Source organism: Oncorhynchus nerka, linkage group LG11 (genome assembly GCF_034236695.1).
Source record: "Oncorhynchus nerka isolate Pitt River linkage group LG11, Oner_Uvic_2.0, whole genome shotgun sequence".
In the NCBI taxonomy this organism is placed as follows: Eukaryota; Metazoa; Chordata; class Actinopteri; order Salmoniformes; family Salmonidae; genus Oncorhynchus; species Oncorhynchus nerka.
This window is the reverse complement of record NC_088406.1, coordinates 5,449,466-5,463,561: the sequence shown is the minus strand read 5'-3', so window position 1 is coordinate 5,463,561 and position 14,096 is coordinate 5,449,466. Positions and strand designations below refer to the sequence as shown.

At 40.0% G+C, this 14,096-nt stretch overlaps 1 protein-coding gene across 1 annotated transcript in view; it reads right to left on the bottom strand.

Moving 5' to 3' along the window:
- The window catches only part of rcbtb2 (regulator of chromosome condensation (RCC1) and BTB (POZ) domain containing protein 2), a 40,528-nt gene extending 26,661 nt beyond the window's left edge, over positions 1–13,867 (bottom strand). Inside the window, 2 exon segments of the mRNA XM_065024165.1 lie at positions 10,449–10,586; positions 13,625–13,867. Coding sequence (XP_064880237.1) covers positions 10,449–10,574 — 126 coding nt within the window. The 5' untranslated portion in view covers positions 10,575–10,586; positions 13,625–13,867.
- Between the last annotated feature and the right edge of the window lie 229 nt (positions 13,868–14,096).

Below are 14,096 nucleotides of genomic sequence, written 5' to 3'. Positions count from 1 at the left end.
TTAACTGCCTTGCTCAGGGGAACAGTGGGTTAACTGCCTTGCTCAGGGGAACAGTGGGTTAACTGCCTTGCTCAGGGGAACAGTGGGTTAACTGCCTTGCTCAGGGGAACAGTGGGTTAACTGCCTTGCTCAGGGGAACAGTGGGTTAACTGCCTTGTTCAGGGGAACAGTGGGGTTAACTGCCTTGTTCAGGGAACAGTGGGTTAACTGCCTTGTTCAGGGAACAGTGGGTTAACTGCCTTGTTCAGGGAACAGTGGGTTAACTGCCTTGTTCAGGGAACAGTGGGTTAACTGCCTTGTTCAGGGAACAGTGGGTTAACTGCCTTGTTCAGGGAACAGTGGGTTAACTGCCTTGTTCAGGGGAACAGTGGGTTAACTGCCTTGTTCAGGGGAACAGTGGGTTAACTGCCTTGTTCAGGGGAACAGTGGGTTAACTGCCTTGTTCAGGGGAACAGTGGGTTAACTGCCTTGTTCAGGGGAACAGTGGGTTAACTGCCTTGCTCAGGGGAACAGTGGGTTAACTGCCTTGCTCAGGGGAACAGTGGGTTAACTGCCTTGCTCAGGGGAACAGTGGGTTAACTGCCTTGTTCAGGGTTAAGAATGATAATAAAACTATATAGGCATGTTGTTGTAACGGATTCTTATCGTGTTATTTCCATGATAAGCATCTAGGGCCCGTTTCCTGGGTAATCCTATTCTTGCACTAAAAAGCACGCATGGAGCATTTCTTGAAAGACCATAGAATTTGTATTTATTATGGATCCCCATTAGCGGCTACCTACTCTTCCTGGGGTTCGGCAAAATGTCTTTCCTCAAAGCCAGTGGCATGTCATTAGCAAAGATTGAAAAAGAATTAAAGGGGCCTAGACGGCCCTACCTGGATTATGTTGGAGAGGCTTCCATTAGAGAACACCCTCTGTGTTCTGTTAGACAGGTAACTCTTTATCCACAATATAGCAGGGGGTGTAAAGCCATAACACCCTCTGTGTTCTGTTAGACAGGTAACTATTTATCCACATTATAGCAGGGGGTGTAAAGCCATAACACCCTCTGTGTTCTGTTAGACAGGTAACTCTTTATCCACATTATAGCAGGGGGTGTAAAGCCATAACACCCTCTGTGTTCTGTTAGACAGGTAACTCTTTATCCACATTATAGCAGGGGGTGTAAAGCCATAACACCCTCTGTGTTCTGTTAGACAGGTAACTCTTTATCCACATTATAGCAGGGGGTGTAAAACACCAAGTTTACTAAGGGTTGGTAACAGGCTGATTGGTCGGCTATTTGAGCCAGTAAAGGGGGCTTTTACTATTCTTAGGTAGAGGAATGACTTCAGCTTCCCTCCAGACCTGAGGGAACACACTCTCTAATAGGCTTAGATTGAAGATGTGGCAAATAGGAGTGGCAATATCGTCCATTATTATCAGTCATTTTCCATCCAAGTTGTCAGACCCCAGTGGCTTGTCATTGTTGATAAAGAACAAAACTTTTTTTCACCTCTTCCACACTCACTTTACAGAATTTAAAATGACAATTCTTGCCTTTTATAATTTGGTCAGTTATACTTGGATGTGTAGTGTCAGCGTTTGTTGCTGGCATGTCATGCCTAAATGTGCTAATCGTGCCAATTAAAATAAAATAATTAAAGTAGTTGGCGATATCAGTGGGTTTTGTGATGAATGAGCCATCTGATTCAGTGAATGATGGAGCGGAGTTGCTTTTAACCTCCCCAAAAATGTAACTTAAGATGCTCCAAAGCTTTTTACTATCATTCATCTTGGTTTCATAGTGTAGTTTCTTCATCTTTTTAATTCAGTTTAGTCACATGATTTCTCAATTTGCAGGACGTTTGCCAATCGGTTGTTCAGCCAGACTTATTTGCCTTTCCTTTTGCCTCATCCCTCTCAACCATACAATGTTTCAATTCCTCATCCCTCTCAACCATACAATGTTTCAATTCCTCATCCCTCTCAACCATACAATGTTTCAATTCCTCATCCCTCTCAACCATACAATGTTTCAATTCCTCATCCCTCTCAACCATACAATGTTTCAATTCTCATCCCTCTCAACCATACAATGTTTCAATTCCTCATCCTCTCAACCATACAATGTTTCAATTCCTCATCCCTCTCAACCATACAATGTTTCAATTCCTCATCCCTCTCAACCATACAATGTTTCAATTCCTCATCCCTCTCAACCATACAATGTTTCAATTCCTCATCCCTCTCAACCATACAATGTTTCAATTCCTCATCCCTCTCAACCATACAATGTTTCAATCCTCATCCCTCTCAACCATACAATGTTTCAATCCTCATCCCTCTCAACCATACAATGTTTCAATTCCTCATCCCTCTCAACCATACAATGTTTCAATTCCTCATCCCTCTCAACCATACAATGTTTCAATTCCTCATCCCTCTCAACCATACAATGTTTCAATTCCTCATCCCTCTCAACCATACAATGTTTCAATTCCTCATCCCTCTCAACCATACAATGTTTCAATTCCTCATCAATCCACAGGGATTTAACCGTTTTAAAAGGTCATTTTCTTAATTAGTACGTGTTTATTAACAACTGGAATAAGCAATTTCATAAATCCTCATTACACACCACAGACCAGCAAATATTATTTACATCAACAACATAGGAATCACTACAAAAGTTATTGTATGACCTCTCATACACTATATTAGAACCAGCCTGACCTCTCATACACTATATTAGAACCAGCCTGACCTCTCATACACTATATTAGGCCCAGCCTGACCTCTCATACACTATATTAGGCCCGACCTCTTATACACTAGATTAGGCCCAGCCCGACCTCTTATACACTAGATTAGGCCCAGCCTGACCTCTTATACACTAGATTAGGCCCAGCCCGACCTCTTATACACTAGATTAGGCCCAGCCTGACCTCTTATACACTAGATTAGGCCCAGCCTGACCTCTTATACACTAGATTAGGCCCAGCCTGACCTCTTATACACTAGATTAGGCCCAGCCTGACCTCTTATACACTAGATTAGGCCCAGCCCGACCTCTTATACACTAGATTAGGCCCAGCCCGACCTCTTATACACTAGATTAGGCCCAGCCCGACCTCTTATACACTAGATTAGGCCCAGCCCGACCTCTTATACACTAGATTAGGCCCAGCCTGACCTCTTATACACTAGATTAGGCCCAGCCTGACCTCTTATACACTAGATTAGGCCCAGCCTGACCTCTTATACACTAGATTAGGTCCAGCCTTTGGAACGTTGGTTTTCCTAGATATGGCTTCTATATTGTGATGGCTACATCCTATGGATCTGGATACTACTTTAAAGCTAATTTCTGCAGCATTAGTAAAGATGTGATCAATACATGTTGATGATTTCATTTCTGTGCTGTTTATAAAGACCCTGGTAGGTTGACTGATAACCTGGACCAGGTTGCAGGCACTGGTTATAGTTTGACGCTTTTTTCTTGAGTGGGCAGCTTGATGAGAGCCAGTCAGTATTTAAATCACCCAGAAAATATACCTCTCTGTTGATCTCACATACATTATCAAGCATTTCACACACATTATCCAGATACTGACTGTTGGCACTTGGTGGTCTATAGCAGCTTCCCACCAGAATGGGCTTTAGGTGAGGCAGATGGACCTGTAGCCATATTACTACAACAGTATTTAACATTATCCAGATACTGACTGTTAACACTTGGTGGTCTATAGCAGCTTCCCACCAGAATGGGCTTTAGGTGAGGCAGATGAACCTGTAGCCATATTACTACAACAGTATTTAACATTATCCAGATACTGACTGTCTATAGCAGCTTCCCACCAGAATGGGCTTTAGGTGAGGCAGATGAACCTGTAGCCAGATTACTACAACAGTATTTAACATTATCCAGATACTGACTGGTCTATAGCAGCTTCCCACCAGAATGGGCTTTAGGTGAGGCAGATGAACCTGTAGCCATATTACTACAACAGTATTTAACATTATTCAGATACTGACTGGTCTATAGCAGCTTCCCACCAGAATGGGCTTTAGGTGAGGCAGATGAACCTGTAGCCATATTACTACAACAGTATTTAACATTATTCAGATACTGACTGTTAATACTTGGTGGTCTATAGCAGCTTCCCACCAGAATGGGCTTTAGGTGAGGCAGATGGACCTGTAGCCATATTACTACAACAGTATTTAACATTATTCAGATACTGACTGTTAATACTTGGTGGTCTATAGCAGCTTCCCACCAGAATGGGCTTTAGGTGAGGCAGATGAACCTGTAGCCATATTACTTCAACAGTATTTAACATTATCCAGATACTGACTGGTCTATAGCAGCTTCCCACCAGAATGGGCTTTAGGTGAGGCAGATTAACCTGTAGCCATATTACTACAACAGTATTTAACATTATCCAGATACTGACTGGTCTATAGCAGCTTCCCACCAGAATGGGCTTTAGGTGAGGCAGATGAACCTGTAGCCATATTACTACAACAGTATTTAACATTATTCAGATACTGACTGGTCTATAGCAGCTTCCCACCAGAATGGGCTTTAGGTGAGGCAGATGAACCTGTAGCCATATTACTACAACAGTATTTAACATTATTCAGATACTGACTGTTAATACTTGGTGGTCTATAGCAGCTTCCCACCAGAATGGGCTTTAGGTGAGGCAGATGAACCTGTAGCCATATTACTTCAACAGTATTTAACATTATCCAGATACTGACTGGTCTATAGCAGCTTCCCACCAGAATGGGCTTTAGGTGAGGCAGATGAACCTGTAGCCAGATTACTACAACAGTATTTAACATTTTCCAGATACTGACTGTTAGCACTTGGTGGTCTATAGCAGCTTCCCACCAGAATGGGCTTTAGGTGAGGCAGATGAACCTGTAGCCATATTACTTCAACAGTATTTAACATTATCCAGATACTGACTGGTCTATAGCAGCTTCCCACCAGAATGGGCTTTAGGTGAGGCAGATGAACCTGTAGCCATATTACTACAACAGTATTTAACATTATCCAGATACTGACTGTTAGCACTTGGTGGTCTATAGCAGCTTCCCACCAGAATGGGCTTTAGGTGAGGCAGATGAACCTGTAGCCATATTACTACAACAGTATTTAACATTATCCAGATACTGACTGTCTATAGCAGCTTCCCACCAGAATGGGCTTTAGGTGAGGCAGATGAACCTGTAGCCATATTACTACAACAGTATTTAACATTATCCAGATACTGACTGTTAACACTTGGTGGTCTATAGCAGCTTCCCACCAGAATGGGCTTTAGGTGAGGCAGATGAACCTGTAGTCATATTACTACAACAGTATTTAACATTATCCAGATACTGACTGGTCTATAGCAGCTTCCCACCAGAATGGGCTTTAGGTGAGGCAGATGAACCTGTAGCCATATTACTACAACAGTATTTAACATTATCCAGATACTGACTGTCTATAGCAGCTTCCCACCAGAATGGGCTTTAGGGGAGGCAGATGAACCTGTAGCCATATTACTACAACAGTATTTAACATTATCCAGATACTGACTGTTAACACTCGGTGGTCTATAGCAGCTTCCCACCAGAATGGGCTTTAGGTGAGGCAGATGAACCTGTAGCCATATTACTACAACAGTATTTAACATTATCCAGATACTGACTGTCTATAGCAGCTTCCCACCAGAATGGGCTTTAGGTGAGGCAGATGAACCTGTAGCCAGATTACTACAACAGTATTTAACATTATCCAGATACTGACTGGTCTATAGCAGCTTCCCTCCAGAATGGGCTTTAGGTGAGGCAGATGAACCTGTAGCCAGATTACTACAACAGTATTTAACATTATCCAGATACTGACTGGTCTATAGCAGCTTCCCACCAGAATGGGCTTTAGGTGAGGCAGATGGACCTGTAGCCATATTACTACAACAGTATTTAACATTATCCAGATACTGACTGGTCTATAGCAGCTTCCCACCAGAATGGGCTTTAGGTGAGACAGATGAACCTGTAGTCATATTACTACAACAGTATTTAACATTATCCAGATACTGACTGGTCTATAGCAGCTTCCCACCAGAATGGGCTTTAGGGGAGGCAGATGAACCTGTAGCCATATTACTACAACAGTATTTAACATTATCCAGATACTGACTGTTAACACTCGGTGGTCTATAGCAGCTTCCCACCAGAATGGGCTTTAGGTGAGACAGATGAACCTGTAGTCATATTACTACAACAGTATTTAACATTATCCAGATACTGACTGTCTATAGCAGCTTCCCACCAGAATGGGCTTTAGGTGAGGCAGATGAACCTGTAGCCATATTACTACAACAGTATTTAACATTATCCAGATACTGACTGGTCTATAGCAGCTTCCCACCAGAATGGGCTTTAGGTGAGGCAGATGAACCTGTAGCCATGTTACTACAACAGTATTTAACATTATCCAGATACTGACTGGTCTATAGCAGCTTCCCACCAGAATGGGCTTTAGGTGAGGCAGATGAACCTGTAGCCATGTTACTACAACAGTATTTAACATTATCCAGATACTGACTGGTCTATAGCAGCTTCCCACCAGAATGGGCTTTAGGGGAGGCAGATGAACCTGTAGCCATATTACTACAACAGTATTTAACATTATCCAGATACTGACTGGTCTATAGCAGCTTCCCACCAGAATGGGCTTTAGGTGAGGCAGATGAACCTGTAGCCAGATTACTACAACAGTATTTAACATTATCCAGATACTGACTGGTCTATAGCAGCTTCCCACCAGAATGGGCTTTAGGTGAAGCAGATGAACCTGTAGTCATATTACTACAACAGTATTTAACATTATCCAGATACTGACTGGTCTATAGCAGCTTCCCACCAGAATGGGCTTTAGGTGAGACAGATGAACCTGTAGCCATATTACTACAACAGTATTTAACATTATCCAGATACTGACTGTCTATAGCAGCTTCCCACCAGAATGGGCTTTAGGTGAGGCAGATGAACCTGTAGCCAGATTACTACAACAGTATTTAACATTATCCAGATACTGACTGTTAGCACTTGGTGGTCTATAGCAGCTTCCCACCAGAATGGGCTTTAGGTGAGGCAGATGAACCTGTAGCCATATTACTACAACAGTATTTAACATTATCCAGATACTGACTGTTAGCACTTGGTGGTCTACAGCAGCTTCCCACCAGAATGGGCTTTAGGTGAGGCAGATGGACCTGTAGCCATATTACTACAACAGTATTTAACATTATCCAGATACTGACTGTTAGCACTTGGTGGTCTATAGCAGCTTCCCACCAGAATGGGCTTTAGGTGAGGCAGATGAACCTGTAGCCATATTACTACAACAGTATTTAACATTATCCAGATACTGACTGTTAGCACTTGGTGGTCTACAGCAGCTTCCCACCAGAATGGGCTTTAGGTGAGGCAGATGAACCTGTAGCCATATTACTACAACAGTATTTAACATTATCCAGATACTGACTGGTCTATAGCAGCTTCCCACCAGAATGGGCTTTAGGTGAGGCAGATGGACCTGTAGCCATATTACTACAACAGTATTTAACATGAGATCCTCTCTAATCTTTACAGGAATGTGGTTCTGAATATAATACAGCAACACCTCCACCTTTGGCATTCCTATATTTTTTTTGTTGTAAAAGTTTAGCCTGGGTGCCCACTTTTAAGTTTATAAAAGACACGGCATGACAAAAGTAAGTAACATCATAGCCTGGGTGTAAACTGGGTCCTTATTGAGAAAAACAAATGGATCAGTGTGTTAAGACACAGTCAGACATGAACAGAGGCTTTCAGATGGATCAAAAACAGGGCTTTACAATGGCTAAATATAGCCTCACTATCTGCTTGACCCAGTCTCTGGAACTATCGCTCGCTGACTGACCTGTATCCCACACGGTATTCCCTACACAGTGCCTCGTAAACGTATCCTCTTACGAGGATTTCTTCACGTTTTACTGTGTTACAAAGTAGGATTTTAAAATGGATTTGTTATTTCTTGTGAACAATCTACAGAAAACACTCTAATGTGAAAGTGGAAGAAAATTATTATTTCTTTTTACATAAAAAAAAAAAAAAAATGTAAATCTATAAACTAAAATATAGTCATTCCATAAGTATTCAACACCCTGGTTTTGGCAAGCCGAAATTAGTTCAGGAGATAAAATGTGGCTCCACTAATCACCGAATAAGTTACACAAACTCCCTCAGTGTTAAAGAATAGGTGATGACATGATTTATAAATGACTACAAGTCTCATAATAAGTTCAGGAGTAAAACTGTGCTTATTAACAAGTCTCATAATAAGTTCAGGAGTAAAACTGTACTTATTAACAAGTCACATTATAAGTTCAGGAGTAAAACTGTACTTATTAACAAGTCACATAATAAGTTCAGGAGTAAAACTGTACTTATCATGTTGTATGGACTCTGTGTGCAACATTGTAGTTACTCCACAATACTAACCTAAATGACAGAGTGAAAATAAGGAAGTCTGTACAGAATACAAATATTCCAAAATATGCTTCCTGTTTGCAATAAGGCACTAAAGTAAAACTGGAGAAAGAAAATAGCTAAGAAATTATCTTTATGTCCTGAATAGAAGGCGTTATATGTTTGGGGCAAATCCAACACATCACTGAGTACCTCCTCATATTTTCAAGTATGGTGGTGGCTGCATCATGTTTGTCATGCTTGTCATCAGCAAGGACTAGGGAGATCTTCAGGAAAAAAAATAATGGAAAAGATCTTAGCACAGGCAAAATCCGAAAGGAAAACCTGGTTCAGTCTGCTTTCCACCAGACACTGGGAGATGAATTCACCTTTCAGCAGGACAATAACCTGGTTCAGTCTGCTTTCCACCAGACTTCACCAGACCTAAAGCCAACACCTCATTTGGCCGCCTTTTGTTCCAGTACTCTGCTGCCTGTGACTGGAACGAACTGCAAAAATCGCTGAAGTTGGAGACTTTTATCTCCCTCACCAACTTCAAACATCAGCTATCCGAGCAGCTAACCGATCTCTGCAGCTGTACATAGTCTATTGGTAAATAGCCCACCCATTTTCACCTACCTCATTCCCATACTGTTTTTATACTGTTTTTTTATTTATTTATTTACTTTTCTGCTCTTTTGCACACCAATATCTCTACCTGTACATGACCATCTGATCATTTATCACCCCAGTGTTAATCTGCAAAATTGTATTATTCGCCTACCTCCTCATGCCTTTTGCACACATTGTATATAGACTGCCCATTTTTTTTTCTACTGTGTTATTGACTTGTTAATTGTTTATTCCATGTGTAACTCTGTGTTGTCTGTTCACACTGCTATGCTTTATCTTGGCCAGGTCGCAGTTGCAAATGAGAACTTGTTCTCAACTAGCCTACCTGGTTAAATAAAGGTGAAATAAAAATAAATAAAAAAAGACACTGGGAGATGAATTCACCTTTCAGCAGGACAATAACCTGGTTCAGTCTGCTTTCCACCAGACACTGGGAGATGAATTCACCTTTCAGCAGGACAATAACCTGGTTCAGTCTGCTTTCCACCAGACACTGGGAGATGAATTCACCTTTCAGCAGGACAATAACCTGGTTCAGTCTGCTTTCCACCAGACACTGGGAGATGAATTCACCTTTCAGCAGGACAATAACCTAAAGCACAAGGCCTAATATATATACTAGAGTTGCTTACCAAGAATATATTGAATGTTCCTAAGATGCCTAGTTACAGCTTTGACTTAAAATAAAAAATAATAAATAAAATAAAAATATACATTATTTTTTATTTTTTATTAATTGGCTTAAATCTCTCTATTTTTTGTTATTATTATTATTATTTATTTTTGTGTGTGTGTGTAACCTGTTGACAAAATAAGACAATTAAATCCCCCTTTGTAACACAATAAAATGTGAAGAAATCCAAGGGGATTTGAATAATTTTGCAAGGCCCTGTGTGTAGGGAATAAAGGTGTCATTTGGAGTGTTCTGCCTCAGTATGACAAACAGCAAGGCCTCTATTTCCAGCCACATATCACTCTGAGGATGCTGCTGATTACTCCGTCAGGCCTAGCCTATACGTTGTCACAAGTAGCCTACTAGGTCTTGTCCAAGTACTAAACACAATTATTTCATAAACACTAGGCCTAACACCTATCGGACCGCGTTAGAATATAACTTTGAGCTTGTCTATTACATAGTAGTAGTATATCAGAGTCCCAAATTGCACCCTATTCCCTACATCGTGCACTACTTTTGACCAGAGCCCTATGAGACCCTATGTCAAAAGTAGTGAACTATATTGGGACTAAGGTGCCATTTGGGAAGAAACCCATGTCCCCTGCTGCTGAGTCAGAAGGGGCCCCTACAGTGCGTACCTCATCGTTGACGGTGACATAGAGGGCTTCGTTGGCAGCGCTGCCGAACACACAGGCCTGTCGTATCAGACGCAGTTCCTCTGGAGGCAGGAGAGCAAACACTGGCCACTTCCCCACGTCCAGCATACTACTACTCAACTAGGACAAACAGACAGAAACGTCAGGGTAGCATCGAGCATAATACTACTCAACTAGGGCAAACAGACAGAAACGTCAGAGTAGCATTGAGCAAAATACTACTACTACTACTACTACTACTCAACTAGGACAAACAGACAGAAACGTCAGAGTAGCATTGAGCAAAATACTACTACTACTACTACTACTACTACAACTACTAGTCAACTAGGGCAAACAGACAGAAACGTCAGGGTAGCATCAAGCATACTACTACTACTACTCAACTAGGACAAACAGGCAGAAACGTCAGGGTAGCATCGAGCATACTACTAGTCAACTAGGGCAAACAGACAGAGCCACTTTCCCATCCATCATCAGCATAGAATAATGTAACAATAACAGTTGTTGAATCACTAATTAAATGAAAACAGTTGGCACGTAAACAACATTCTCCCTGAGCAAAAAGGAATTCCAACAACGTACATCTGTCAACACAGGAATGGGGGAATTCCAACAACGCACATCTGTCAACACAGGAATGGGGGAATTCCAATAATGTACAGAAAGTTATTTCCATGGATTTATCAAGTATCATAAGTGTCCGTTTAGAGTGAGCGAGGAGAGCTTCAGAGTATAAATTGTCCCCCAAACGGCATCTTATTTGCTCCACTGATAACAGTCAGAAAGAAGTCACTGTAAAAATAAATAAATATATATATATATATTTTTTTAAAGGTCAAGTCTGTACAAGCCAGAATGTTGAATACAATATTTAAACACGTACTTCACCGGTTGTCTGTCCTTTTTTGTCGGTAGGAGGTGGAGATACAGTAACCATAGTAACCATAGGAAAGTGTGCTGGTAGGTTCTGTTGCTTGTATTTCTCACCTCCTGACGGATTTCACAACGCACAATATGAAAAACAATATCTGAATGTAACCGAACGTTGTCAGCCGTAACGCGTTTCCCCTCGCTATCAGCTGGAAGTGCTAGTAAACTTTGCCAGATGATTGCACGGGACAACTTTAGGTCTGTGCTTCCGTTAAATTGGGAAATATTAACTTATTGTGTAAATCGTGTGCAAATTCCTCAAGCATTGAAAATGCAAACCAGAAATACCTTTACGCGAAAAGATTGCAGTCAGAGAGCAGTATAACTGCAGTATAACTCCAATTAGTGGAATATACTGCTTCCAAAATACCTTTTTTTACTGCAGTATAATAAAGTTAATAATAAGTAAGTATAATAAGTATAGTAAGTATAGTAAGTATAATAAGTATAATAAGTATAGTAAGTATAATAAGTATAATAAGTATAGTAAGTATAGTAAGTATAATAAGTATAGTAAGTATAATAAGTATAGTAAGTATAATAAGTATAGTAAGTATAATAAGTATAATAAGTATAGTAGGTATAGTAAGTATAATAAGTAAAATAAGTATAATAAGTATAGTAAGTATAATAAGTATAGCAAGTATAATAAGTATAGTAAGTATAGTAAGTATAGTAAGTATAATAAGTATAATAAGTATAGTAAGTATAATAAGTATAGTAGGTATAGCAAGTATAATAAGTTAAATAAGTATAATAAGTATAGTAAGTATAATAAGTATAATAGGTATAGTAAGTATAATAAGTATAATAAGTATAATAAGTATAGTAAGTATAGTAAGTATAATAGGTATAGTAAGTATAATAAGTATAATAAGTATAGTAAGTATAATAAGTATAGCAAGTATAGCAAGTATAATAAGTATAATAAGTATAATAAGTATAATAAGTATAGCAAGTATAGCAAGTATAATAAGTATAGCAAGTATAGCAAGTATAATAAGTATAGTAAGTATAATAAGTATAGTAAGTATAATAAGTATAATAAGTATAGTAAGTATAATAAGTATAGTAAGTATAATAAGTATAGTAAGTACAATAATAATAATAAGTTAATAATTCTGCAATTACTGCATCCAAAATACCACAGTCAACTGCAGTTACAGCACTTTTAATTCAGTTTCAAAACAGCAATCTTTTTTGTACGGGTAAAAACCAACATTTTTATTTAACCTGTATTTTTTATCAGGGAGTCATACTGAGACTAAGGTCTTTTTTTATTTTATTTATTACATTTGAGCTCTGAAATACAGACCAGCACACTGAAATATGGTTTAAGAACACTACTGTGTGGCTATTTTGTCTCAGATTACCTCCTACATTTAAAAAAAGGGTCAAAAATCATCAGACAACAAGTAAAGTACATTCAAATGAAGTTTATTCAACAGTCTGACTTGTCATTGAACTGTTCACAAATGGGAAGCCTGTTAAGAGACGAGAGAGAGAAAGACAAAAAGACAAAGAGACAGACAGAAAGAGAGACAGACAGAAAGAGAGAGACAGAAAGAGAGACCGACAGAAAGAAAGAGAGAGGCAGAAAGAAAGAGACAGAAAGAGAGACAGACAGAAAGAGAGAGACAGAAAGAGAGACCGACAGAAAGAAAGAGAGAGGCAGAAAGAAAGAGAGAGGCAGAAAGAAAGAGACAGAAAGAGAGAGACCGACAGAAAGTGAGACAGACAGAAAGAGAGAGACAGATAAGAGAGACCGACAGAAAGAGAGAGAGGAGTCTTCCACTCTCGGATTCATAGTGGCTACCTATTCCCTGTGTTTACGTCGGGCTTTCCAGTTTGCCCACTCTTGTCGCCTCTCAAGTCCATCGTAAATCTTTTTGAGAGTTTATCCCCTACGCTAAGCTAGTGAGACCAAATATAGTACAGTAGGAGGTATGAAGATAAGCAGGAACTGACACCCCCCGAGTCACACTTGTAGGCGATGTCATGGCGACGTTGGCTAGCTAAGATCATGCGCAGAAACACGTCATTTGGAAACTGTAGTGGCTAAGTTAACGCCAAAAAAACAAAACAAAACACACTAAATTGCTAAGTTATTGAATGTCATTGTAGATGTTTATACTATGACTGACTGACTCCAACGTAAACAAGACTCGGATAACGTTAGTCGAAGATGTTTTCTAAAGTAGCGTACGCTAGTTAGCATAGCTTACCCCGGCGTTGTTGTGCTTTTCGTCAACGATGTCGTCGCTTCAGACGGTGATGTCGGCGACTCCCTAACATTTTCATATGGCAAATCGAGTTAAAAAGCGATCACATTTCTGGAAGACAGAGGATTGCGTGCCAACCAACCGTGACAATACAGTGCGGATCCCTTCTCTAGCCGAGGAAGCTGCTTGGCTATTCAGTAGAGATGTGCAGTTCACGAACGACTCTTTTTTTTACTGATTCAAGAGTCATGATTCATTTTCCCGAGTGACTCAATCATTTTAGTTGTTCGTTTGACCTGCTGTCAGGCCTCAATTAAATCATACAACAGGATAAATACGCACTCCACCGGAAAAAAAACACGAAGAAAAAAGTAAATAAAACATGTTTTGAGCTGATAATTGATCACATGGTGTAACAATGGATGCAATTAATGTATTATTGAATGTTATGATGGACACAGCTTTGTGGAACCAA